Source organism: Xiphias gladius, chromosome 15 (assembly GCF_016859285.1).
Source record: "Xiphias gladius isolate SHS-SW01 ecotype Sanya breed wild chromosome 15, ASM1685928v1, whole genome shotgun sequence".
NCBI classification, from domain to species: Eukaryota; Metazoa; Chordata; class Actinopteri; order Istiophoriformes; family Xiphiidae; genus Xiphias; species Xiphias gladius.
In genome coordinates this window covers 5,265,765-5,293,686 of record NC_053414.1, presented here as the reverse complement: position 1 = coordinate 5,293,686, position 27,922 = coordinate 5,265,765, and the positions used below count along the sequence as shown (strand labels likewise).

The 27,922-nt window shown below is 46.6% G+C and overlaps 1 protein-coding gene across 5 annotated transcripts; it reads left to right on the top strand.

Moving 5' to 3' along the window:
• Nucleotides 1-1,583: 1,583 nt before the first annotated feature.
• Nucleotides 1,584-26,541, top strand: LOC120800131 (CREB3 regulatory factor-like). 5 transcript variants are annotated; one of them, XM_040145982.1, is made up of 10 exons: nucleotides 1,584-1,832; nucleotides 7,627-7,704; nucleotides 7,850-7,912; nucleotides 8,042-8,158; nucleotides 10,432-11,224; nucleotides 16,096-16,275; nucleotides 17,216-17,405; nucleotides 20,507-20,580; nucleotides 24,118-24,246; nucleotides 24,461-26,541. In XM_040145982.1, exons 3-10 carry the CDS (start codon nucleotides 7,904-7,906, stop codon nucleotides 24,574-24,576), a joined length of 1,608 nt encoding a protein of 535 aa, XP_040001916.1. In that variant the 5' UTR covers nucleotides 1,584-1,832; nucleotides 7,627-7,704; nucleotides 7,850-7,903; the 3' UTR covers nucleotides 24,577-26,541. The 5 variants fall into 5 exon arrangements, with proteins under 5 accessions (XP_040001916.1, XP_040001913.1, XP_040001915.1 ...); XM_040145979.1 differs by having other exon boundaries at nucleotides 7,847-7,912; XM_040145981.1 differs by having other exon boundaries at nucleotides 1,584-1,870; nucleotides 7,847-7,912.
• Nucleotides 26,542-27,922: the final 1,381 nt, after the last annotated feature.

Here is a 27,922-nt window from a genome sequence, read left to right as displayed (position 1 = left end):
TCCAGCCGAGCTCTGCTCCGAGGCAGCCCGGGGCCCCTGCCGGGGTCAGTGGGTTCACAGCCCCAGTTCTCCCGGTGTCCTTAAAGACGGGTCGTGCGACCCCGCCCCTCTGACGACGCCGTGTCGTAGATACAAACCATATCCGTTTTCACTGGCCTCATATGATCCGCCGTGCCCCACCACGACACCGGAAACGTGGCGGCGCGCTTTTCACAGTAAAAGCGGACCGGTATCTCGGGGAGGCGACACGCCTGATGACTTTCTACTCTTGACACGCGGACCGAAGAAGAACTGACGAGGCGAAATGTATTCTATGTATGTTGGAAAGTACTTTCCAAAAAAAAAAAAAGAAAGAAAAACAAACATAAAACACACAGGACACGAGTCAAGTGAAGACATATCATAGATTACTATTGGGCTGAAATATTCTTGTAATATTGTTCGGTTGACTGTAATGAGTTGTTAAATTGGTGTAAACTTTTCAAACTTTAAATTGAAAAGGATCATCCAGAACAAAACGAGTTATGAAGACTGCCAGCTTGTATCCTGTATTTAATCTGTACCAAATGGTTAATTCCAGAAAAAGAAGCAATTTCAAACCAATATCTATCATTGCAAAAAAAAAAAAAAAGGAAAAAATCTGACTGAAATGAAAGGAACACCGTAGTAGTAGGATGATATAAATGCCCGGTTTAAATTTTCGACTCAATTTTTATCAAACGGATGTTCCCACTTTTGCAGTGAGCTTCGACGCGACTCTTAACTCGAAAACCAGCCCCGGCCGGAAGCTCGGCGCACTAACCTCTGGGAAAGTGACACTCGGTCTACGCGATCATTCGTGAACTCCAACCGCCCCCTCCTCATCCATCCATCCGGCCCCACCGCCCTGCCCCCAGCCTACCCCCGGCCTGGCCGCCCGCCCGCCCTCCCTCCTGCGGCCCCACCCCCTCGCCCCCCCCCTCCCCAGTCCGCCGATGAGAGCTGCGACTGTTTTTACAGCTGACACACTTCCCATTTCGATCAGGTCAGTCGCTCGCAACTACTTTCTCCGTCTTCACGGTCGGCGGAGCCCCGAAAAAATGTAGCTAACCACCGCGTACACAGCCGCCGCCGCCGCCGCCACCACCACCACAACAACAACAACAACAAAGAGGTGCTTAGCCTGTACAAAACACCCGCGGATCCACACCATCCACATCTCGCTATATGTCTTCTTCTCTGAGTATCAAAAAAAAATAAAAAAATAAGACGAAGAAAAAAAAAAGTGTTTTTTAAACAGCGGAGCCGGTGGAGAAAGTGTCCGCCCGTCTCGTTTTGAAAGCCGGCACCGTGTCGGGCACAGATGGGGGGTCCGCCGTACGAGCCGGTTAAACTTTATTAATCAAGGAATTAGCTTAATGGGAGCTACGGCTGCTTTTATTCTCCCACACTCTCATCTCCAAAACGGTATGCTTCTGCACCAATGGTGGGGGGGGGCACGAAGGGGAGGACGAGGTGGTGGTGGAGGAGGAGGAGGAGGAGAGGATGAGGGGAGGGGACGGGGGTGGGGAGGGGGGGTGTTCAACAGTCCTACAACCGTCTTTTCTGTCCCGTTTGTCCGCCATACAGGCCAGCTCGGTACTGCTGTGAACTAACTTCCTGCATGCGGCGGAGGGCTGGAAGGGATTTTCTGGGCTGAGCGGCCGCCGCCGTTGTCCACGCGGGCTCCCCCCCTCTGCTCCTCTCCGTGGATGGTGCGTTTTCATATCATCTGGAGAGGCCGAGGCCGACATTTTACCCCGGTCCGGAGGAGCCTTAACTCCGAAGGGGACATCCTAGGACGCCGCGATAAGGTAGAGCCCATCTCGCGGCGCCTCTCGCCCGCGGCCGAGTAAGTGCGCATTTACGTCAAGTTTTGACGACCGAGAAGTTGTTGAAAAATATTTAAAAAACCGAAGACATTTAAAAAAAAAAAGATGTAGGCTTTTAACGGTCTTCTATGATAAAAAAAAAAAATGGCTACTTTCACATGGATTTACATACAGTAGCATGCACGGCACAGAACTACACTTGACTTGGGATGTGTTGAACGCATCATGTCCAGGGATTCAATGGACATAGGAGCTTTCTGACGGGGCGGCACTGCTCCCCGGTACCGGGAGCATATCTGGGTTTTAAAACCACAGCCCGACTGCATTTCAACAACCCCCTTTTTTTCCACGATACATTATACATTCATACTACATTTTGGATACATGTCCCGTATTTCTTGCGCATACGTATTCGGATAAAAATTGTTCCCAGCGTGCGTGTGTGTGTGTGTCTGTGTGTGTCTGTGTGTGTTTTTGTTTTGTTTTGTTTCCCTCCCCATTAATAGCCCTAACTTTACAGTTTTATGCTGATAAACTCATACCGAGTAGAACTTGCCCGGGCCTGCACCATTACCACCACCGCCGCCGCCAACAACCTCCAGCAGCACCTGCAGGTGGACAAGCACCAGCCAAACTTGTTCGGCGATTTATCCCTCGGTCCCCAACTCTGATATTTAACAAAAGTCCGGGGGTCGCGAAGACAGAGAGCAGACTTTATACCTGTCCATGTAGCTGGAGCCGTTAAAACGCCGGAGCCGGCCCACATGCTCAGAAATCGGCCGTATTAACAATTAATATTGGACATCCGGTGGCACTGCCAGCTGCGCCCCATTTTTTATTGTTGTCTGTGCGCTGAAAGGATCCCTGTTGTCTCGGCCCTGTTGTCCCGACGCGTGGTGGCTGCTTCTGGTAGGGGGGTTTTTTGGTTGTTGTTTTTTTTTTTTTGCGTTATTTAAAAGAAAGAAATAAAATAAAAATGCATGAAATGTGAACGTGCAGTGTGAAATAGAGGAGAGCCTCTGGACGTGGAAGTGCGGCTCTTCGGCTCGCCGTGCCATGCGGGACACACTGCCGGCTGCCACCATGGCACCTTCTCTTCCCTGCTCTCGCTCCGTATGTGCTGCCGCTGTTGTATCCAGCTGTGCGGAAACACAGCACCGTTATGCCCCATTGGTTCTGTGGCACCGATCGGTTCATCGGCAGATTGAAGGGTTTATGGGTTGTTTTTTTTGTTTTTTTTTTTGCTTTTTGGCTTTTTTTTTTTTTCGGGGAGACTTGTGGACGCGCACCGGATGGACAGGGAGCGAGACTGGTCGAGGGGCGGCAGACCGGGGCCACTTTGGCTCTCCGTAGTTACGGGAGTCGGAGCTCCAAGGACACGCAGAGGGGGGGCGGAGGGTTGCGTCCAGGGCGCTCAGGGTGTTTGTTCGTATCCTTTCTTTCTTCGCCGTGATTCGGGTTCTTTGATTTGACGGGAGGAGAGAGGGAGATTTTCCCAGGCGAGACAGAGCTTTGTCCGCCGCCCAGATTTTTGGAGCTTTAATTCGGCAAATTGGCTTCCCAGACAGAGCGACAGGCAGATCGTCTCTCCTCTCCCATGCTCTCCCGTCTCGTCCTCGCTGTTTTTCGGGGACACTCTTTTACCATCCAAGCCTATTTTTTAAGGGCTCCTGCCTCATTTACTTTTTACCCCCCCCCCCCCCCCCGACCCAGTTCTCGTCTCTCCGTGCGTAACCTCCATCCATCCGTTACCGAGCTGTCCTCTGTCCTAATGAATGTTTTTTTTTTTTCTAAATAGGCCTCCAGCTGCTAAAGGTTCATTGTCTGGTCAGGCTGCTCATGTTCTAAATGTGAATCATGGTCCACTGTCAGGATGACTCGCTTCCACTCTCACATATGTTTGGCGCATGGTTGGATGACAGGAATCGTCCGTTGCTATAGTAATCCTGGAATACTTTTATTTTGAAACTTACTATACAACCGCTGCCTTTCGCCGGGAAAGTGGCGATGCCGTACGGGGGGTTAGAAGCACCACGCTGTTCTCAGAACCTAGAAACACATCGGAGCACTGATGCTGAGGTATAGTAACCTCACGTTTACACAGGCCTACCTTTTACCCCTTGCAGTGATAACATTTGTCCAAAATACCCAATTGGAGCCATTCTCATTCTCAATTGTGAGGATTTGTTGCGTTTCTTTGTCTTATGTAATAGTAAATTGAATATATTTGGATTGTAGACTGTTGGTTAAACAAAACCAGCTGTTTGAAGAGCCTTGGACTTTGGGAAATTATGGTCGGCTTTTTTTTTTTTTTTTTGATTTTGATTTATTTTTTGAACCATTTTCAGACATTTTATAGACCAAACAATTAACCAATGAATTGAGAAAACAAACTGCAGATTAATCGATGACAAAATAATCTTTAGTCCTAGCCCTAGAATAAAGCGTGTTTTGGTAAGTTATATTATGCCATGGTTCTAATTCATTTGAATACCCTGCCCTGTTTTACATAACCGCTTGTTGCTAAAACAAGGGGTCATTTGCATTTTGCATATTCTGTGCTTACAGTCTTCGGGATAATTGCCCCAGCGCATTACTTGTACACCAATACGAGAGTTAGCTGTAAGTATACATGTGGCTGGAAATCGCAAGTGGCTGTGAGGTTGAGAAGACATTTAAAGGTCGTCTGTGGAGCAGTGTACGTAACAAGGAAAAGTGACTTATTTCATGCACGAAACTGCTCTACATGAACCATAATCCCATCACACTGTGAATGCTATCGTACGTGTTTTTGCGTGGTCATTGTGCATTCGGTGTGGTTGTTACATAAGCTTGTGTTGGCATCTGCTTCGAATGCGGAGTCTTGTTTACAGAGGGCCCGATGAATTATTGGCTGAACGTAAAGCCGACGGTTATTGACCCAGTAGTAGTTTCTCATGAAGAAATTTGCCTTTGTTTCCCTGTTGTCGTACAGGGAACTCTGCCTGTCACTGTGTCTGTTTATGAGCAAGGAGACCTTTGGACCAAGCCTTATGTTGAACCAACACACAACAAATGATTGCAAGGGTTGCGGTTTCGCAAAGGCATGCCCGGCTCCTATATCAGCTGGGGTACGGACAAATATAAACAAGAATCTGTTTGGTTACATTGGAGTCACTCTGTAAATTTACCTTGTAAAAACAGCAAATGCCTGGAAAAGCACGCTGCCGTCAGAAAGAGCAGGTTAAATGAAATGGTAAAGGAGCGGGCCATTGAGATGAACGAGTTTGCCTCTTTCATTCTTGTTTGCGGCATGAGGCATAAAATAGTTTGACAGACGTGGCTCCTTCTCCGACAGAACGATAGCTGGTATGGTCCCAAGAGTCTCTCCGATCGAGCCTCCACGCAAAATACAAGGATCATATGGGGCTTTTTGAAAATTTTTAAGTGAGAGCAGAAACCCTCGCAACTGGCACCTGAGCAAGTTGTGCTGTTGATACAAGGAAACTACTGACATAAAACACACACAGGGTACCTCTGCTGTAACTTTATCATAAAGAATTCTATCCTTTTACGTTTGTAGGTTGCTGGGGTTGTTGCATTCATTCCGCCAGTTTGTTATCTACTTAAAAACACTGCCTGAGTCTTATGAGTGTTTGTATAAACAGAACGTTGGTAGCTGGCTTGCTCCGTGTGCCAAATACCACGTTTTCCACGTGGCGTGCCAAGGCAGTGTCATAACTGCTCAGCAAATCCTCATTTCCTCATTCTTGTGTTCCTGAGGTCAATCCACAGAGAACGTATTATGACATTGTTCTCGAATCACTGAACCAGGGTCAGTGTGAGCTGGTTTCTCCGGGTTTTCCACAGGTACTAAACAGTAGGTCTGCATTGTTCCCGCAGTGTGTGTGTGTGTGTGTGTGTGTGTGTGTGTGTTAGTGTTGCTCGGTGTTTCATCATGTCCCCATCGGAAAGGAGCTAAATTTGATCAGCAGTTTGCACCGTGTCCCCCTCTCTTCTTCTTCTCCTCTAAGGCAGAATTGGATTTTTTGGGTTTCACAAACATTAATTAATGCAGAGCTCCTCCGCAGGCAGAAGTTATCTCATTGGTGGAGTTAAACCGTACTGGGCGGAGTCGGAGAAGCAGTTCTTTAGAGGACAAGTTGGCTCGGTTAAAGGATTAAGGATGTTCTACACTTTCCTTATGGTCAACAAATCCCGTGAAAAGACCAAAACCACAATGAAGCGATCCGACGAACAAGTAGCGTCTGTGCATCCAAAGCCTGATACAGCTCATTCCCCTTTGTCATAGAGCTCCATTGTTGTTAAGAAACAATTAAAAACACATCAGTGAGTCACACTGTTGCACTGGGTGATATGCTCCTTCATTACCATGAAAAGACACACACGCACACTCACACACACACTGTAGTTTATTTTCACTCAGTCCCACATACACATTCCTGCTGCTGGAAATACTTACTAGAGCATCAAGTGTGTATTAACCCATAACCAAGAATAGTCCCAAACAAACACACAGTTTACCCCGTTTTGAGTCACGTTCGCCAAAAAGTACATTGACCAGCTGTTTAAGTTTATTACCGAGCCTGTAAATGGGATGTATTGGTTGCCTGTTTTTTAACGGTTGAACAGATTCAGTAAGAACCGGTAGGTAGGGACAGTCAGAAAGCATTGAGAGATGGACTCACACACTGTTGATTTTGGTCTGTTCATGGGATTTGTTGACAATAAGAAATGAATGCAGTGGCACTTGTTTTGTCCTTTAAAACTGTGTGGCTCTGTCAACGTAGCTGTCTTAGCGCGTTTAGCAGTCAGCTGGAGGAGTGCTAATGTTTAGCCTTCAGATTATTAACTTCTCTCCTCTTCTCCTGCCCCCTTCAATACAGCATTATTAAGCGAGGAGGATTTGGCTTTTTTTTTTTTTACTCCTCCCAGTGAGTTTTATCTCAACCAGTGAGGTGATTTTTCTTTGCCTCTGAGAAATGTTTAACTTTAGCTTTAATCTGCTCATCTTTCTAAACTTTTGGCCTTTACAGCTCGATCGCTTTGCCTTCATTTGCTCCTGTACCGGCTGCGAAATTTTTAACAAATCGATATCAAAGTTATCTTTTGACGAAGCTTGTGTTACAAACAACACGTAGTACTGAAATGACAAATGCTGGTTGGTAAACAGCCACAATCTGAATTTACAAATGCCACATGAATACTGCTCCACACAGTAAAGCCATTGTTGGCAGGTCTCTCTCAGGAAGTGATATGTCCTACATTTCTGGCAGCTGCAGCCACAGTATGTTGTTTCATGTTGAATAAATGGATGTATTAATAGAAATACCAGCCAGCTAATGTAATCAACGACAGCCACCATGGCTGAACAGGCAAGAAAGAGCTCCGACCTTATTAAGGTTTCACTCCGTAAACACAACATATAAGAAAAAACACATCACAGTAAAAAAAACAAAACAGAATTTCAGCAGTTAACTCTGTGAAAGTGTCTCCTGTCGAAAGGTTTAAAAAAGTGCTTTATTCTAAGCAACGTGCAGAGGTTTGTTATTAAAATGACATATTTAAAGCCTGTATTTTATCATCTTTACGACTGTCGTCACTTCTTACTGTGCAGATCAAACAAACACGTCTCTGTGCTGCAGGGATGTGCTTACTTTCGCTGTTTTATTGCTTTGTGATTCACATTGCGGCCTCTGTTGAACCCATGTCTGACTTCCCTCTTCCCTGGCCCTTCCCTGGCCCTCCTCTGCTTTTTTTTTAAATTTCCCTCCAGGCTGGGAGGCTGAGAGCTGCAGGGCTGCGACATGTGAAAAGAGCTCGACCCCTTGACCTTCACAGCTCTCAATCTTAGGTAGGTAACCTCCTCGCCTCCTCCTCCTCCCCCGTCATCTTCTTTTTTTCCGCCGTCTTTGTAACGAACTCCTCTTTGCCTCGCCTGTCCGCTCCTCGTTTCATCACGGCGTTCGGAACTGAACTTGATTGTGTCTTTGCAGCAGAACTCGCTTCAACCGACGTTGTGACCGCGACCTGACACCCTCCTGCAACCGGGCATGCCTCAGGTAAAGTAGGAACATCGCCGAAACTGCGGCCGTTCTCACCCGTCGCGTCTGAATGATGCTCCTCGTGGCCTCGCCTGTCGGATACGTATCTAATTCTATGTCCGTCTGTCTGTGTTTCCTCCCTCTCAGCCGGGTATGAATGGGATGGAGCCTGCGTTTGGCGAGGCCTACGGGGGACACAGGGGTCTGCTGAGCCCCTACCCTCTGGCCATGTCGCCACAAGGGGGCAGGACTGAGTACGACCAGGTGAGACAGCACACGATGGAGAGAGCCACAAAATTCCACGAGTAACGTGGCTCATAGTGAGACTTCCCAAGGGCTTTGAATGTCCTTGTGAATGTTATTTTATTTGAGAACAGCAAAATACAGCCTTTAATTATCTGGGGAAATTAGCTGGTGGCTTTTTAAGAGCACACATTTATTTTTTAGTAGAATTCTGAGAGTCCTTGCTGAAGCCCAGGATTCATGCACATCCCGTGGAAGGCTTGAGTTCTCATCATGACTTCACAATAATAAGGGAAGGTCTTGTGATTTCTGATTTTGACCAGTGTCCTGCCTTACTTAAAAAACAAGGCGGAGTCCTTGGATGTCAACAAACAAGACCTTGAAAGTCGTTGGAAATTAAAAAATGGGGCCCAGTAGATGTGTGCACTCCCGAACTGATCAATCTGGCAGGGGTCCTTAACGGCTGCCTAATTGCAGTTAATTGCATTCCCCTGGCATGTTACGTATGAATCGGTCAATCGGTGGTTTTCCATTCACCTGTTATGTTTCTGTGCATTTTCAATTTGCGCATTAAAAAAAAAAAACGAGTCGAAACACCGGATCTTAAAATGTTGCAAAAAAATTTTTTTTTTATACTTGGCTGTGGTTGGGAAAGTTAGTGCATTGAGGAAAGCAAACTGTGACAAAGTGCAACGGAAACAGGCTCAGCAAATAAATCATGACATACATGAAGCATGTGACCACTGAGGAGACTGAAAAAAAACACCAGACAAGAACATCAGATCTTCGTGGAGCGATAAGGAAACTGTAACACGCCATGAAACACACACATTTCCATCACTTTTCCTACATTGTTTTTCACTATTTGAGGTTTGACTGGGGCTCTTTTCATTGTGTCGTCTTGTTGTTTTAGTGGCGCCCGACTGGAGAATTAGCGCCACAGAGCCGGTTTATCTTGACTAATCGACTCCTAATGTTCGCATAACAGCAGTAAACGGACAAGTTAATTTTCTTTTGTTGATTTTCTCAAAAGCTGATTCAGGGTTGTGCTACATTTGGATGGAAACCCACCGTACGGGGGCCGGCAGTGAAAAACTTTGAAATTTTGATAAAGACCTTTTCCACAGAGGTCATTTTGATTTTTATAGTAGGAAGAGCACAGGTTTTACTACCCACTAATACACTAAAACGATGGTTCTGTTCTATTCAAGTGTCCGTGTAAGCCATGACCCCGAAACCCAGGCCGCTAAATGGAATTCATTCATTTTACACCTTCCGCATAACATCCCCGAGACGGGTCTGGGAAGGTTTTCCGTGAGCACGTTACGAAATGGGTGAAAACTTTGCGACCTGAAGACCTCTACTTCACGACCATAAGCGAAACATTTTGTCTATTTAATGCGTGATTTCGGATTTCGCCGATCAAGACCTTGAAAGCAATTGAAAATTTCGAAAGGGGGCCAACGGCGGATATTTGCCCGGGACTCTCCGGGCTGGTTATTCTGGAACATGGAAGTCAGGACACAACCAGTTGGTTAAGCAGTTAGCTGCTCAGCCGCCTAAATGAAGCTAATTGCAATCACCTGGTGTGTCGGTTATAAATCAGTCCATGAGGCCCAGAACTGATAGGAAAAAAGAAAAAAAAAATCAATTCATCTCCAATCCGGCAGGATCGGTCCCTCTATGGGAGGTCTGGTGAGTTTAAGATTACAGTGTACATGCTTGTCAGTGATTTTAGTCCCATCCAGCAGTGACAATTACAGCCCCCATTGCCTGAAGTATTTCAGGGCACTTGCTCGAACTCCTTTAATCAACTGGAGTCTGGAGAGACTCTTTGCAGTCTTAAGAGTGCATCTCTGGAGTTTTTGCGCATGGAGCTGCGTTTGCGGTTACTGGGCTCCATCAGCTCTGCGCGCAGTTTGGACTCATAAACGTCGCATGAGCGAGAACCTACCTGATTTATTAAACAGGCCACTGTGACGTCACGTCACGGGGGAATCTGTCTTGGCCCGTCTAGCTGCACAGCATGACTGATTTTGCCAGTACTAAGCACACAGGCATTCAGAGAGAGCCCTCTGATTTTGCAGCTGTCGGTATAGATAATTAGATTAAAGATTAATAGCTGCCTGGAACAACGAGTATATTTACAAAGCACCAGGCAAATGTTTTATTACTGACTTCCCCCTGTTATATGAAGGGTACATGCTGACATGTAATATAGTGGAGGAGCAATGTCACAAATGCAATCAATGGTAAAACTCAGCCATATTCAAGTATATCTCTGTCCCCTTTAGAGCGTGCTCCTCATGCTGGGCTCCCCGGCATCGCCAAGGAAACGGCCCTTTGAGTTGCTAAGCGACCTGGTGGACGACGGGGGCTTCGGTGAGGACCTGCACCCGGAGCGCTGGGACGTGTCCGCGCTGGACGAGATGGCTCGCTACACCAAGCTGGGCCTCGGGGTGGGAGGGGAGCTGCTGCCCTGCTCCGAGGACGCCGTCCTGATTGGCCGCTGGGGGAGGAGCCGGGAGGAGCAGGAGGAGGAAGAGGAGGAGGAGAGGAGGAGGAGGAACAGACACGCAGCACCTCCGGTCACCCAGGAAGTCCAGGCCACCGCTGCAGGGAGGGAGGAGGGGCGCGTATCTGTTGCCACGACAACAGAGAGGGGGTTATGTGTTGCAGGAAGAGCAGCGGGAGGAGGACAGGATGGGGGGATGTCGAGGCAGCATACGGTGGAGGTGTATCAAGTGGCACAGGAGGAAGAGGAAGAGGAAGTGGCTGCGGTGGCGGCGGCGGCCGGTTTGGCTCTAGAGCACTGCAGCGAGGAGCACAACTACTCTCTGAGCCAGGGAGGGGACAACTCTCAGACAGAGGAGGTGCGAGCGGGGGAGACGCAGCAGGAGGTGCGGGGCAGGGAGGAGAGCCAGGCCAAGACTGAGCTAGATCTGGAGGACGAGGAGCAGGAGGAAGAGGAGGAGGAGGAGGAGGAGGAAGAGGAAGAGGAGGAGGAAGAGGCGGAAGAAGGAGAGGAGGGAACGGAGGAGACGGCGGTGGAGGCTGAACTCTCCAGCTCCTCAGAAACTGAGTGTGGTGAGTTCTGCTTTGAGTTTGTCTGTATCTGCATGGCGAGGACATCTCAGCTCCTCGCAGCGCTGCCAGCAGCCCATCTGCCCACATGGAAACCATTTGAATCTGTCTCAGGTCCAGACGAGACCTCAGACCGCCTTGTCCAACTTGGTTGGCTGAGCAGAGGCACATTAAATACCGAAGTTGCGGGTGTAATTCCTGGACAAAACCCTGCTTCAGTGGCTACGGTCGTACTGTTATGAAATGGCTTTGGGGGTTGGAGTCTCTTCATCTATTCAAATACCATCTGTAACAGCAACCCTGCTCTTGTCTTTTTTTTTGGGGGGGGGGGTTAAATAGGTTGTAAAAGTCGGTACAGATTGTTAAACAACCATTACAGTAAAACTCGCTTTTTATGCGGCTTCAAAAGCAACATAAACATGCCAGCTCCAGACTACGGCATTCAGCTGGTGGCTCACGATCAAAAAAACGATGTTTTTTTTCTTGCCTCATTATTTCTTTCTCGCTCCCTTATCTTGCACTCACAAGCACCGAGGGCACGCACTGGAACTGAAACAATTACTCGATCGGTTAAATCGGCAACCATTTTGATAATTGATTGATTGTTTGAGTTTATTTTTTTCTTCAGGCAAAACATTTGCTGGTTCCAGCTTCCTCAATGTGAGCATTTGCTGCTTTCCCCTGTTTAGGAGACGTGATACTAATCTGGTTGTTGTTGGGTTTTGGACGTTTGAAGCTGTCACCGTGGTCTCTGGGAAACTGGGCATTTTTTTTCTGTATTTTCTGACTTTTTATAGACAGGTAATTAATAACTGGCAGATAAATCAGTAATGAGAACAGTGGTTAGTTGCAGCCCTTGTACGCAGTATTCAAGCTGTTTTCCTGGTGCTGAAGCTTTGACCTTTGACCTCCCTACGTACTTTGCTTCTCCACCCCGCAAGGAAGAAGTTGGCTGCTTAAAAAAAAAGCATTTCCCTTCATATGTTTTGATATGTGAGCTCGAAGATGACTGCTAAACAAACATATAAAAACCGACCGACTGACTTAGCGACTCTCGGACTCGCTTACTTACCCAATTCGTTCATTCCCAAAGGCGCATTTGCTTTCCCCGCCTGTTCATCTATCTCTAGTCACAGTCTCACAACAACACAACATGCACTCACGAGTGTCGACATACATGGACACTTGACACTTGCTGACGCGCACCACACACCACACGGCACATGGGCACACCGAGCAGAAAGAGCAATAAATTACAAGAATTCAAAAACTATTCAAAAAAAAAAATTACATAAATTCGCCACATCAGCAAGCCATCAGGGTTTGTCAGCGGATCATAGTGTAACCTAAAAAGTCTCGGAGCAGATTTTTCTCCACCATTTTGACTGTATCGCCCACACTTGCACCGTTTTAATGTAAATTTAAGGAGGAGAAGTGCACAGGGCGGAGCCCACTGCAGGAGACTGCTACCTGGGGATAATCGCCCTTCTATGATTATATTCCGGTATTTTTAGAACCAGTATAATTAAATTTGACTAGTTTTTGGTGACCAAAAATGAATAGAGAATTCAGTATTCCTCCACCAGAATTTTATTCTTGCTAGTTTGGTCGAGGTATTGGCGAAATCATGACCTAAATATTTATAAAACCCTGGCTACAGCACGGCCAATGAATATCTCCCCGGAGGCTGCACAGTCCTTTAAATCTATCCTCTGAAATCAGATCTGCATAAAAAAAAGGTATAGTGATAGAAAATCATTTAGAAAATCTTTTTTTTTTTTTTTTTTTTTGTGTCCATGATTCATTTTGTCAGAACCAGTAACCGCAGTCTCGATCACCCAACGTTAAGAATCATTAAGAAAATTCCTGGATCTGCAACAAAAACCAGCCACTTACTTCTTGATCCATAGCCTGTAAAAAAACAAAAACCAAAGAACCCCCCCCCCCAAAAAAAGAAAACTGTCGTACAATGTCTCCTGCGGCTCTGGACGACAACAAATTTGGAACAGAACGCTTGCTTTGCAAACTGGGACGTTAAGTTGGAAAGATGTGGGCATTTACCAGGCACGGAGGCTCTAATGGAAGACGCTGTCAGGTTGCATTGTGGGAAGTGTACGATGCAGCGTCTGTGGAGCTTGACCTGTGCCAGAAACTTAAAAAGTCAGGATATATCAGCCTCGGCTGCTTTGATTTTCTCCGCTGTGTCTCGTGAATCTGCCAACTATATGGGAGTACATTAATAAATCACCAGGGTACACGTTTATTTCTTCACTTGTTTTAGATGTTTCGCTCATGAATATACGGACAAGAACAATCACCGAATCGTAAGCTTCTTGGCGAAAGTCTCACATTTTTCTAATATGACCATTAGCACATTTAAGCCGGCTAATTCCACATTAATGAACTCGAGCTTGGTCAACCGATGATGAGCTTAGAGCAACAGCTAAACCCCCGGACATGTCGGAGGTTATTTCATGTCCAGACTACAGGACACTCAATATAAACATGTGTGTTAGATAACGCGTATATAAAATGACTTCACTTCAGATTACCATCTTTTCCCAGGCTCTTTTCTGTGTCTGGTCGTCCTCGCGCCAGATAAACAAATCTCAGGCGTCTTGTTGCAAGGCAATGGAGAGGTTGCTGGCTGGCTCTCAATGACCCGCCTGGGTCATATTTCGACGGTTGCGAGACACCATTGTCGCCCTCCATTGTTGCGGCAGTGTGTGTGTGTGTGTGTGTGTGTGTTTGCCCGGTCGAGCTATTCTTACCGGTAGCCCATGGTGATCGCACATGACTGTGTGATGGATATAAAAGTGAGTGTGTGTGTGTGTTCGTAGAGAAAGATGGAGGTTGAGTGAGTTTAGAGAGATAGGACAGAAGATTGAAGAGCATATTTTATGGTGTGTGTGTATAAAACTGAGCCATGGAGCAAGAGACTGAGTTTAAGGGAGAGTGCAGACAATGGCGCTATCTGCAGACTGGACCAGGCGACATTATGTTATATAAGCCATCTGGTTTTGTGTGTGTGTGTGTGTGTGTGTGTGTGTGTGTGTGTGTGTGGGGGGGGCTGGAAAGCCCGGGCTAATGGCTAGGATAGGACTTCATGGTTATTAACTTTCAGGTGATTTAATCCTACCAGTTGCTGTTATCTTCGGCGTGTTTTTCCTTTTGACATTTTTTTTGAACGCAGCTCTGGTGGATTTGAAGAGTCGTCTCGTCTCTCCTCCTGCTGGCGGAGCCCCGCATGTTGAATTATTTATGATGCCATTATTCATGGCTCTGCGCGCCTGAGGCTAATATTCTGTGACGTCTGTGCGTTCGTGTAGGTGTCTGCCTCGGAAGCAGCGTACATGCATACAGCTATGGCTGGTGGTGGCTTTGTCATAGGGACGTGCAGCATGCGTTCCTGGATTAGGGTTCGCAACATGATTTCATACCAGGCAAACGTAAACATTAATACCTGTCAGTTAGGATTAGGGTTCATCTGTCACATTGAGATACAGGCTGTTTCCCCTTCTGTTAAATTTCTTCTTTATTGCCGTCAATGTTGTCCACCTCCGTAGTAATGGATGAGATTCAGTCTTCTTCATAATAAAACGCTACAAAGGCCTGGAATACAGATTCTGTATTTGGATCAGTGGACCACTGGTGGTCTATGGTTGGTCCCAAATCTCACGTGGTCCTGACGCAACATCTGGACTAGGTTCCATTCAGTATTTGTTATGTCTTTGACCATACAAACGGAGATTGATTGAATATTTCATTTTTCTTTTTCAGAATTCAGTATTCATTGAATATTAGCGGCTGCAGGCCGAAAATATACGGTTATGAAAACTGTATTTGTTGAACTGTCATTATGAAGCTGTGGAATCAAAGCAAATACAGCAGAGGAAGCTAAAACCTGCTCGGTATCTCTGCTTTGGTGAATTTGAGGGAGATAAGAAGTCAGAAATGTATTATCACAGGGAAATCAGAGGTTAAAAAAAAACAACTTTCTGACGGTTCAGCAGATCTGTCACTTTTAGACGTAGGCGCATGTAATTATGACAGTCAAGTACAAACAGAAGATAAGATCAGTGAAACAGAGCAAAAGAGAAGACATCTTTTGTAATCTGCTGACAGTAAAGCCGTCTTAGGACCGGAGAGTCACAGGTCTGAGTTGCAGACGTGGAGAAATTGATCTCACTTTGCCCACACTAGCATCATGGCTCAGGGAGACGTCGCTCCCTCTTTGGTTCAGAGTGAAATACGGATTTAATATTGGAGGGAGAGCCATTAACTTTGGTAGAAACATTCGTGGACCCCAGAGGATCATTTTTAATCATGTTAAGGAAACCCTGAGACTTTGCATGGCTCCCACTTAATTTGCACAATACTTTGGCTTTATCACAATATCACAAGATATTGTGATAAATAATAGCTGTATTTTTTTTAAAGAACTTGTTCTGGTTAGTTACAATTCCCAGGGAGTGAATCCTGATGATTTTCTCTCCCAAGCCAAACTTTTTTTTGTGCCCAGTTACTGGTAAAGAGCTTAAAAATAGCAAAGTTATCCGTCTTTTTCATTCTTCCAACAGTTTTGTTTTCTGACGTTTCATTAGCCATTTAAGCTGCAGACCCTTGTTCTTGTTTTATAAATGGCTTACAAAGTCTTGTTTTGAGTAGTGTCAATTAAGGCCTCTTTGTTTGGTTTCCTGAATTTAAGAACATTTCTATCAGCTATTTCACCTCTGAAAATCCAGTCCGCTACACTGATATTATAGAACAAAGTTTCCAGGAGATTTGTGCCACAGTTGCAAAGCCTTTGCTGCATTTGCATCACTTTGCAAATTCAAAGTTCTGTGTGTTTTCGTGCGTGTTTGTACCTCCAGAGGCGGAGGTGGAGGCAGAGCCAGCCAGGCAGCTGGGTGAGCGCCCATCGAAGCGTCGCTGTTTCTGGGAGTACAGGCGCGCTCGCGAGTCGGCCACAAAGAAGAAGCTGGGCGGGGACGTCCACTGGTCTCTGTCCTGGAGCTCCAGCACTCTACCCAGCACACTGTACCGCAGAGAGGGTGAGAACACTGCAGCGACGATGACACCATTGATAGATCAATCAATGAACAAGGCACTTTATTTATGGAAAAACATTAGAAAAAAGAAAAACATTAAACAAGCCCCAAAAATGTACTCACTTATCAAGTTGAAATGTTTAAAACCGTTTATGTATTGTTGTTACTTCTTGACTGTCAGTCGGACGAACTACGCAATTCAACATTAACGCATAACTGATTCATCCGAGGGCTCATTAATAGACTGATTGGTAATTGCAGCCCAAATCACAGAGAGGTGAAGCTGCAACTGAAAGCGTGAGGCTCCCTTGCCTGAGAGCCTTGTCCCAGCAGAAGCCCTCAAAACGACATTCACACTGCAGCTGAAAGTGTCCCATTTCTTCTCCTCTCGTGTGACACGGAACGGATCGGGACCCTCAGGCGTCTGCCCTACATACAACTTTTATGTCAAAATCTGAATTTTTCAGCATCTCCCTGATAAGTAAATCTTGCGTCAGGCACTTCTCCGGCTGTGCAGCAGCTCGGCTCCACTGCTGTTCTGCAGTACTGTCGTATATGATACGGTAATCCAATACAATAAAACCAAACTAGTGCCTCAACAATGACCGTTTAACAAGATTTAAGTGGTATATATTCTGTAACTGCTTCCTCTAACATTTCAGTGAGATAATCAAGCCTAGGAGGCCATTTTTGTAGCTGCACTATTAAATTAAATGGAAACAAATCTGGATGTCTGGTACATCCATTTGCGCACACTTATGGGTAACAGAGCCAGCTTTAGATTTGGGAGATTTTGGGATCTTGACAAGAACTTTAAGACAAAGTTAGTTGGATCTGAACAATGTTTGTCTGCACAGCACACATTTGGGCCGAGAGACACTGTTGCGGTTCAAAGAGGTCGAACCTGAACGGATTGAAAATCTGAGTTTGTCCATTTGTTCAGGTAAAAAAGGGCGCCGCAAAGCCCGGAAGACGGACGCCAGCGACCTGACGCCAAACCCCCAGAAGCTCCACAACATCGGGGAGCAGCTGCAGAAGCTCAACGCTGCCATCGACGGCATGGGCCCAGTCAACGACCTACCTGCCGTGGCCCGTGCCCGGTCCCGTAAGGAGAAGAACAAGCTGGCCTCCAGGTATCAGACTCCACTTACGCATCTTCTGCATCAAGTTAGAGCCCCAGAGACTTTCGGCATAGTTTGATCAGCCACGAGTGGGCATTCCGAGAGGTTTTCAGGGTTTGTAAATCGTTTCCTTAGCCTTGTCAAGATCGTTTTTCTGAGTGTTTGGTGCATTTAATGTCGACCTTCTCATCCTTTTTGTGGACGACGTGGAGAGCGAAGGATACATTGAGAAAAACATCGAATCTGAAATCGAAAGCAACTGGTCTTATTTGCAGAGTCATTGCATTTTTTATTTTTGAAATGTCAGGGAGCATTTGATTTCAACTCTCTCCGAGCGGAACACAATGTACCGTACTGAAGATGACCTTTTACAAATCAAACCTCTGAGGAAGCTGCCATAATAAGCCTTCATACAATGTAGATTTACATTTAAGGGCATTTAAAAGATGTCCCTGAGGATTATATACTGTTCACAACACAAATCGTAGGTCATGAACTTATTTTTTCAGTCGACTGGTTCCTTTCAACGGGTTTACTTTGGACAGTGTCGTGATGGAATAAACGAAGGAAGGATGGAGGGAAGCAGAGGGGGAAAAAAAACCGAAGATGAGATGGAGGGAACCAGGATGAAAGGCTGAATAGAAGGAAATCAGGGCAGGGCTGAGGAGGCAGACAAGGAGTTGGATGAGGAGGGAGAGAGGGGTCATATAAAGTTCATCTGTGGAGGGAGGGAGGGGAGAATTCAGAAGAAAGGACATTATTACAGGCAGATTAAATAGGAGGGGGAGTCAGGGAATATCTTATTTTTCCAAACATATATTAAACAAGACACAAACACGCAGAGTTGGTGTGGAGATAAAGAAAATGCAAGATAAAAACTGAAAGAAAAAGACAGAGGCAGCGAAGGGAGAGGGGGACGTTTACAGTTTACAGTCACTGTGTACTGAGTTCATGTTTTCGTTTAATATGCAGGAATTTCCTCTGCGAAGATTCATTTCTTTTTGTATTGTCATACTTGTGGCTGACTGAGACCAGGTCAGAGTTAGCGGTGGGATTATCCAGACCGCATCCAATACCTTCCTGCTCATTCATTTCCTAATCACGTCAAAAACAACCCGCCCGGGGGTGTTCAGGCGGCGTAGAGGAAAAACACTCGCCCTGCTCCTAGAGTCGGTGCCTCCAGCTTGGCAGGACGCTCCAGCAAACACAGTTGGCGGTGGAAACATCATGCCATGGTCACTGACCTGGTGATTACTCCTACACAAACACTATTTTATTTTGGAAAATACTATTAATATCTTTCTTTTCTGGAGTTACATAAGGATGTCGATATTAGAGATGTTTATCCTTGCGTGAATGTTAATTTTTGACATTGGAAACAGTGGTTTGACCAAAAACAAAAAACAAAACAAAGAAAAACAAACACAAGGTCCACGCTTTAGCTTTTTTTGTTTTTAGCCTAGCTTAGCTAAAATACTGGAGGCAGGTGGCAACTGCTAGCCTGTCTCCGTCAAAGGCGGCTCCAAACAGCTCAAAAGCTCCCATATTGACACGTTATATTTTGTGTACTTAACATGAAAATAAATACAAAGGAGCGGTTAGCCGGCGCCCTGGAGCTATTTACTGACCAGCAACAGCCAGCCCCGGTTCCCCGCCCGCGGTAACTCAGCAGTCCTCTCTTGTGGTGAAGTTCTCAGCTTTGCACATTTTTTTCAGAAGGTCTTGGTGGTTAGTTTGTGGGCTACTAATATATAATGTGTAAATACCAGAGTTTTTGGGCAACTGGAAAAAGCATTTTCTTTTCCTTTTTTAGCGGAGGCTAGCAGTTTTCACCTTGCCTCCGATCTTGGTGCTAAGCTAGGCTAACGAATCGAGAACCAATCTTTTTACTGAACACACAGAAGTGAAATTGTAATCTATTTATTTATTGACTTTTATCTAAGACCCTTGATAACACCAGTGTTAATAGCAGCAATGTTTTTGGCAGCAGTCCATCGGCTATTTTGGAATGGCTGTACTCTGTGGTTTTGATCTCAGAGGCGGAGTGAATCTGGGCACAGCTTTTACAACTCTGGTGAACCCTGCTCTGGTTTATAATTTTCTCCACAACAAAGCATGCGGTTTTATAATTTACGTCCGCAACATTTTCCACAACACGGGCGACACTGCCGTGCGAGGTCTGAGTCATTCTTTTCCTGCAGGCCCGGTTTGCCTCTCATCGTCATGTGATCCGTTGCCGGGTTTGATCTCGCAAACAGGTAAAACCTCAGGTTTGGATACGCCTGGAAGCATCTTAAAGACAACCCGCTGTGGGCGTTTTCCCGAAACCCATACAAGTACTAGAGGCTTTCAGTTTGGGGAATTATTAAATTAATTAAATCAATGTGCATCTGTGAGCGACCCATCACAATGAAGAGCAAATCCTCTTTACGGGGTATTTTTTTGGTATTGCAGGAGGGACGTTTTGAAAATTCTACATCGACGCTCCATTGAGGGGCCTCTAGGTAGGTAGGGGAAGCACTTGAAACCACTTTAAAAAACCTTTGTTACCTGTCGGAACATCCTCTTTAGAGTCAGTGCAGCCAGTCCCATCCCCACGATGACTAGGAACCGCTAAACTGTTGTAGGGTCATCTACGTTCTCCCCAAACGAGCAGGGACTGTGGCTGAGGAACAATCTTAACATTTCAACAAGCAGAGAAACAGAAGGAGTATTCTGTCCAACATTACTGGCCCGCATGCGATTTGCCTCCTTAAGTTCCATCTAGCTGACTCACAGCTGCAGGAAAAGGGAAATTCTCAGCGCGCTGAAGAGAATGGTCCCCGTGAGATGCATTAATAATTAACACGCATCGATTGATCCGTTCTCCGCTACCTTTTTTCAACCCCAAATATTCGGAAACCACACTGGCCATATCCCCTCAGAGCCGCGGTGTTTAATGGTAGCTGGAGCAGTCAGGGACACGGGAGATTTTCAGTCAGTCCCCCTCGCGCTCCAGCTGCTGACAGCGTGAGCCAGCCGGCTCGGTTACAGGATCGTGTGGAGAACGGGAACGCTAGGACAGAGTTTCCTGTTCCAGAGAATGACGGTGCTTTCTTTGCCTCTGCTTCTAGGGCCTGCCGGCTGAAGAAGAAGGCCCAGCACGAAGCCAACAAGATCAAGCTGTGGGGGCTCAACCAGGAGTATGGTCAGTGTCGCAGACACACACACGCCTAATTCTTATTTTGAGGATTTACAGGTTGAAGGACTGTTCGGTCCTTTTTATGGGATGAGGAAATTGTAAAGCTTGTGGGATTTTCCAGACTTCCTCTTAATTCATCTGAATAACTAAACCTTCCTGAAAAGTGGCGACAGCGGTGCTTTGTGAAATGAAAATTAAGCTTGGCTGTGACAGAGGATGTTGTAGTTTGGCTATTTGAATCTATACATTTATTAAACATCACCCTCACCACCATACTAACATCAGAAGAAACGAATACACTTTAATGAAATACTACGTGGAACGTTACATTAAATGGTCCCCCCTCATTTACTGGAGGAGTAAATCACGATTCAGAACATTTGCTGCAGTTCTTTGAGGGTGTTGCTGAGCCATGACATCCCTCGCATTGCCGACAACTGGAACCCGCCCAGTTCAGGTCATCCGCTCCTGCAGCGTTGTCCCGCTTGCCACGCAAGGGTGGATGCAACCCTGCGCAGTCATCCGAGTACTTGAAATTGGTTCGTTGATCAACCGCATCGGGTAAAAAGTGTGTCCACACGTGACTGGAGTAGGGAGCAGCAGCATTGCTTGCACGCTTCTCTGCTCGGGAGGGTGATTCTAATCATGTTGTCGAACCATTTGCGAACTTGTTTTTCCAACTCCAGCCCAGAGGTTTCTCTGTTTTCTCCGACACTGAGACTTTCTTCTTAAAAAGAGTTCTTAAAAGTATTATAATTGCTTCTGGTGTTAGCAGAGACGCTCTTTATTTCAGTCCACCACATGCCTGCAGTTTAACATACCGCTGGACACGCTGACAGCGAAAGAATTGGCTCCCAGCTGAGCGAGATCCCAGATCTCTCATCTCATCTTCCGCTGTGAAAGTTGACTCATGTTGACTTTTTCTGCAGAAACGTTGCCGTGTTAATAACATTTCCAGTCAAAGAAAAGCCGAGTTTTACATGATGTTTAATCGATTTACTGAATTTATTTGACAGCGGCGGCAGTTACAGCCCTTTAGGATAAAATCTCTGCAAAGCCTAATGGCTCACTCCCGCTGTGATCCTCCAACATACGGCAAGTAACGCGTCGCACACCTGCGGGGTGGCAAAGCCGAAGTGCTCCAGCCTCTCTTCGCGATCAAAAAAGAAACTACAAATCGAGCTACAGATGACTGAGAAATCCTCTTTTCGGGGCCAACTTGGAGATGCCCTGTTTAAGGAATCGGGTTACCGCCAAAAGCATGATAGTAACCACCTCACTGGAGAGCATGTGAACACGCCGATTAGTGGTTAAACCGGAGAAGGGTGACTTCACCTTGTTTCTGATCATCGACACCTCCGCTCTGCCAAATCTGTCAGTCCGGTCCTGCCCGCCTCCGCCTCCTCGTCTGGTTTGGCCCAGCCTCTCTGAATTCAACCCTGACCAGCGTCCAGCTGCCTTTGTCCGGTTTTTTTTAACATTCCAGCCATTCCTGATCCGGGTCTGGCGTTTCATGGCTTTGCTTGTGGCTCCCGCAAATTTCTGCCCCCCCTGGCAGGAAGCCAGAACACACGCAGCTTAACCTCACACATCCATTCGCTTCCTCTTTCCCTCCTCTCTTCCTGTGGCTCTTTCTTCTCTTTTCTTTAATTCTCTCCCATTCGCTTGCTCTCTCTCTCTCTCTCTCTCTGTCCTCTCTCTGCCCTCTCTGTAATTTGCATCTATATAAAACACGCTTTACATGCTTAGCAGCAGATTCAGAACAAAACTTCGCACAAGTAGGCACCGTGCCAGTGCCGGGAAGCCTCCTGACTGCAGTTACAGTGTGTGTGTTATAGAAACTTGGGGGAGGGGGCGGTCCTTTGCCCACCTACACACATGGCTTGAATCGCCCATTAGCTGTTGTACGTTCCTCTGCTTTTCTGCCTTAAGATGCATCATGTTAAATCTCAGCTCGTCAGAAAATCATTAGCGCATGAATATTAAAGAACAACATTAAAGAAACCAAACCAGAAAAGCTGCAAAGCTGCAACTAACAATTATTTTCATTACTGAGTCATCTGCCAATTATTTTCTTAATGAATCGATTAATCGTTTAGTCTATAAAATGTCCAAAAGTGTCTTTCACAGTTTCCCAGAGCTCAAGGCGACGTCTCCAACTGCTTGTTTTGTTTCCAAAAAAAAAAAAAGAAAAAAAGAGAGGCAGAAATCCCTCGCGTTGGAGGATCTGGAAGCAAAGAATGTTTGTGGCTTTTGACTGAAAAAAAAAAGGCTGAAATGATTAATTGATTATCAAAATAGTTGCTGATAAATATTTCTGGCAACTGACTAATGGATTAATCAACTAATCGTTCCAGCTCTGGTGTTAACAGGTTGCCAGGCTTCTCTGGAAGGAAGTCTGACGCGTTTGCCAGCCAGCAGCTCCACCGGAGCGGTGGAGAGTTAACGGTCTTGCTCAAGTGGTAATGGCAGCCGTCAGGAAGGGTCAAGTGCTGCTTTCACTTTCCTCACCAAGTCCATCCCGCCATCTGGTCGCGGGCCAGCTCGTCTAACTTTCCGGTCAACACTGCCCTTATTTCACTTGACTTAGGTTTACTTTCCTTTTCAACAACTTTCCCTTTTGCTGGATAAAACAAACATCCTCTCCTTCCTCGGAAGCCCAGGGGTTTTTATGGGAAATGTGGTCTTAATTTTTGAGAAATAAAATGCAATGTGTGGCTTGGGCTGGAACCGCAGTCATTTCTGAGTCTCAAACCGAAATCTGTCCCTCGATCAAAGTGAAAATCAGAAAAAGGTCAAATACTAACAGCTGGCGCTGAATGCTTTGTCAGACACAGGCGCCGTGTCTACACGGAAGGCAGACAGTGAGCGGCGGCACTGGCCTCGGTGCTCCATCCACGTCTTCTCGGGATGCAGCTCAGGATTCGGGCGCCGCGCCGAGTCTAGGGCACGGCGTTTTTTCAGCGCCCAGCAAGAAGATAATAGACTCGACGTGTAAAAGTGCGCTGAAAAACACGAGCTCGCTGGGCAGCCCGTGTAGACAGCTGGATAGATTCAAATAGGGGCATTTCTGTTTTCTGTTTGACTGACAAACACAGCTGAGGCACTTTGTGTGTAGATACGTCGTTAGTCTCATTGACGTCCATTTCTTTGATAAGATCATTTTGAAACTTTTATGAGTATTTCATTTTAGCAGGAGTCTTGTACAGATGCTTTGTGTTAAGACAACAGGAAACGTGAATGAGTTTGATAACTTTGGCTTGTTCTGTTAAATAAACAAACCAAAGAGAAAAAAAAAAGGACTTGCAAGGAAAAAGTGTAGACATTCTTCAAAGTGAGGTAGTGAAAAAAGTGCCGTTTTGGCTTCGGTAGCATTGGTACGGATACAAAAACAATTTCAACTCCCGGCCCAGTGCCGTGGCGCTGCTCGCCGCCGGTGGAAACTGTCAGCCAGCGACGACGACCAGACAGAGAATACCTGCCTTCCCGGCGGCGCTGATTTCAGAGAATTCCTCTTTTTATCTCATTTCTGTCGTCGCACAGAGAACCTGCTGGGGGCTCTGCTGCGGATCAAGGAGGTGATCAGACGACGAGTGGAGAGCAGTGAGGAGGAGGACACGGACGAGCGAGGTATGACCCAACGCCTGGAAGACATCCTCCGAGAGTCCAGCGGTGAGAAACGCACACAATGCGAGCCGAAACCTTGAAAACATCTGCATCTGTGCAACAACTGTGCCTTGTCCTAACTGTGTTTTAAGTTGCTCAATTCATTAAACAGGTTTGTCCCCCAAGTACTTTAAAAGGTCCAGAAAGGGGACTCAGACATTTCAGTTTATAGCAACGTTTGCCCGTCACGCCTCCTAATTTATTTCCATGACAACTACAGGTCCTTTAGTTGCCGGGCGGACCAAAGACTTTGTGCAGAGGATTTTGGCGGCCAGCGCGGGCAGTCAGAACCAGCGCAAAGAGCCCCTCCAGGAGGGGGACGAGGCAGCGGGGTAAACTCACCCAGCGCCCCTCCCTCCGCCTTCCACGCCCCCACCGACCTGACCTGACCTGACCCGACCTGACCCAGCTTCTCCTCACCACCTCCACTCTCACAGTGTAAAAGTAAGAGCAAAGAGGTTAGGCAGAGGTGGAGAGGTCGGGAAAATAGAGGAAGAGGAGGAGGAGGAGGAGGAAGGAGTAGCCTAAACAAAAGGGGAGTAAATTGCCACCCTGCTCCCAGTCCTCTCTCGTTTGCCCTCCAAACAGCAGCCGTCTTCACCGCTCTGTCTCTGCAGGCTGCACCAAAACCACCACCAGACCAGAGCTGCTGCTGCCGCTGCTGACGTCTCTGTATTCTGTGTTCTGTCTGTGTGTGTGTGTGTGTGTGTGTGTGCGCGTGTGCGTGCGTGTGTTGGACATGTAACATAATGTATGAGCGTGTACAGTGTTCCTCTCTCCCTCTGTGTGCTGTATTTGTATCCCATTGTGCCTATGAATAGACATTGCACTGTTTTGTAGATGGTTGTAGTTGTCGGCAGGGGACCAGTAGTGAGCCGAGGGCGAGGGGACATTTGAGGATAGAGGAAGCGCTAAAATAAGGAAGTGGGAGGAGCCCAGGCCTGGACAACAAGGAGGCGCGCGTGTCTTTTTTATTTGACTGGGCTCCTATAGAGACACTGCATACCATTCGGATTGCATCGGCGTCTAAAGATGTCAGTAAGTGTTGCGATGCCCGACGAGCGACGGAGTCCCGATACCAGACCAGCTGTTAAACGGAGACAACGGCGTGTTCGTTGTGGAAAAAATCCTTGGAGCTTTAATACCCCGCCCCGCCGCCGCGCCGCACCCCTCTCACACCCCTTTCACCCCATCACGGCGTAAGCAAAGTTGAAAACAAAAGAGAAAACTGCACCTTAATTCAAACTGACCAAAGATGAACCACTCAGATGCTGCCAACCATCACCACGTCATTATAGCTACAAAAGTGACGGATACACTAACTGAAATATTTTGGATTCCTGTCACGTTTACCCGCATGCATCCTTAAAGGATGATGTTAACCCCCCTTCACCCAAATGCACTACCATCGCGGATGTGAGAGGCCGCGGTGTGACAGACGGGAAGTGACTGACGGGACATGGTGTGTTCAGCCTCCTTTAGCTTATCTGCAGTGGCTTTATTTTTGCCCACAAAAAGGGAAGTGTCCTCAATTCCTTCCCCAAGCCCTCTCCTCAACCCCTGACCTGATTATGTAGCGCACCTTCCTGAATTACAATGACAAATAGAGGAAAAAAAAAACACAAAAAAAAAAACACTTGTAGATCTAGAAAGCAAATAAGTTTAATTTGTTTTGTTTTTATGATTTTGTTGTTACTTGGCAAAGCCACAGCCCACAAAGTGGGTGTCAGTCTTGAGAGTTGAAATCTGCCTTTCTTCTGTGGTCTTTGCTGAAGCTGTAGACCAACCTGTCCGAGGTCTCTAAATGTTGTTGGACATAAAATGTCAAGGACCCTTTGAATTGCACTGTGGTAAGAGCAACTAAGCACCTTTTGAAGAGGGCTTCGGATCCTCCGAGAGAGAGAGAGAGAAAAGAAAAGAAAAAAAAAAGACTCTTGGCACCTTTTTCTAAGACAGATATTGATTGAGAAACTTGTGGGCGCCCAGCGCTTTTGTGACCGTCTGGTGGTCTCGGCTTGTTTCAGTATGGTGCTACTGTACGACGAGGAAAATAAAAAGCAATGCAAACCTGAGCGGAGGCATCAGGCAGTAACTGCTGACTGGGTTTTGGCCTGTGAGCACATATTGTCGTAATAGGCGGTTTGTTTGCATAATGACACCTTTCTGAAGTGCCTGGAGCTTAAAGCCACAGGGACCTGTGTTATTATGCCTGATCTTATGCCCTGTTACAAGGTAGAACGTAACCCATGACTACTGCTCTACGTTTGGCCTCACTTGACTTTACTTATTAAAAAAAACAAAAAACAAAACCCTGCAGTCTTGTGTAGGATCCTCTCACATACTCAGCCGAGAGAGTCAACCAAAATATTTTTCTTTCCTCCGGATTAAAACCTATACAACCTAAACAGTAGCTGGCGCCGCTTTCTGTGAACATCATCTCTGGGAAACATAAGTAGAGGAGTGGCTGTTAGCTAAGCAATCCCCTCTGTTTTTCGACCTTGACAAGCTCCCGTCTGGGCTGCGTTCCAAAGCCGCTGCCTCTATAACACTGTCCCTCCTCCTACGGAAACTCCATTTACTGTCTCAATCAGGAAAGGAGAGCAGTTAACCTTCAACTCTTCACCTCCTGGAGGTCTCGCTCACGGTCGGTTCGAAAAGCTCCGGCTACAAGAGCTCGGTGCAGTTTAGTGTTGCTCCCCTTTTAGTTTCTGTATCCTCTGAATTCTGGGAAGTGTTACTCGTGCTCGTATGAATATTGAGCTGTACTGTAAACGGAGGATTCCTGTTGTTGAGCTGGAAGGGTTCTGCTGCTGGTGACCAGAGCCGTTAAGCGCCGACGCCAAAGACCGAGAGTCTGTGGGTTTACATGAAAAGGTGCAGCTGCAGGAGGCTCTGGCGTCTTGAACATCACCACAGAAACCCGGTCAGGTTTTCCTGTGATTCTTTCGCAGTAATAAAAAAGACAAAAAAAAAAAAGACAGATGATCTAGGACCAGTCCAACACTGAGGCCGGTGGAAGAAACAGCTCTCGGCCTGTTTGGTCAAAAGGTGCTCTCTGCGCTCTCCCCTTCTGCTGCTGGGAAGCGCAGTCCCTCCCCTCCTCCTCCCGCCCTTCTCTCGGGGCTTGGGAAGCTGGCGGCGCTGCCAGCGGAGTCACGGGATCTCTCGCTGGCAGCCGCTTCCTTCACATGCCCACGTGCGAGGACAAACAACAAGTGGGGGGGGGGAAACGGCGCAAAACAACTGTACATATCGCTAAGGTTATAAAATGCTGTACGAACCATCTGTCACCTCGGATGGGGTCGAGGTCTTTGGGTTTATGAGAGTTTCCACTTTGGAGATTACAAAAGTGGTGTTACGTAACACCAAAACACCATCTGCTGTGTACATTCATCTATATGCCAAAAACCGAACCGAGGAGAAAACTGTTGTAACACGGTGAATTCCTGCCCCGGATCCGAGCAACAAACAAGACATGACGCTGGATTTTTACAAAACTAATGCGCTGGTGTCAGGGTTTTAATGGACACTGCAGCATTCTTTCCTCTTTCCTCTTTGTATCATGGTATATCCCTTTAACTGTGAAGCTTTAATGGGGAGGGGCCAGCCTTGGCAAGGCCACTGGTCTGTGCTCACATTCCTGAATCGGTTTCCCAGAAAGCCTGTGTTTATGTATACCTGG

What these genes read in the sequence shown, in the direction of transcription:
- LOC120800131 (XM_040145982.1), top strand. An exon ending in GGGGCTCAACCAGGAGTATG is followed by an intron (nt 20,581 to 24,117) that starts GTCAGTGTCGCA and finishes GTCGTCGCACAG; the next exon opens with AGAACCTGCTGGGGGCTCTG. An exon ending in CATCCTCCGAGAGTCCAGCG is followed by an intron (nt 24,247 to 24,460) that starts GTGAGAAACGCA and finishes TGACAACTACAG; the next exon opens with GTCCTTTAGTTGCCGGGCGG.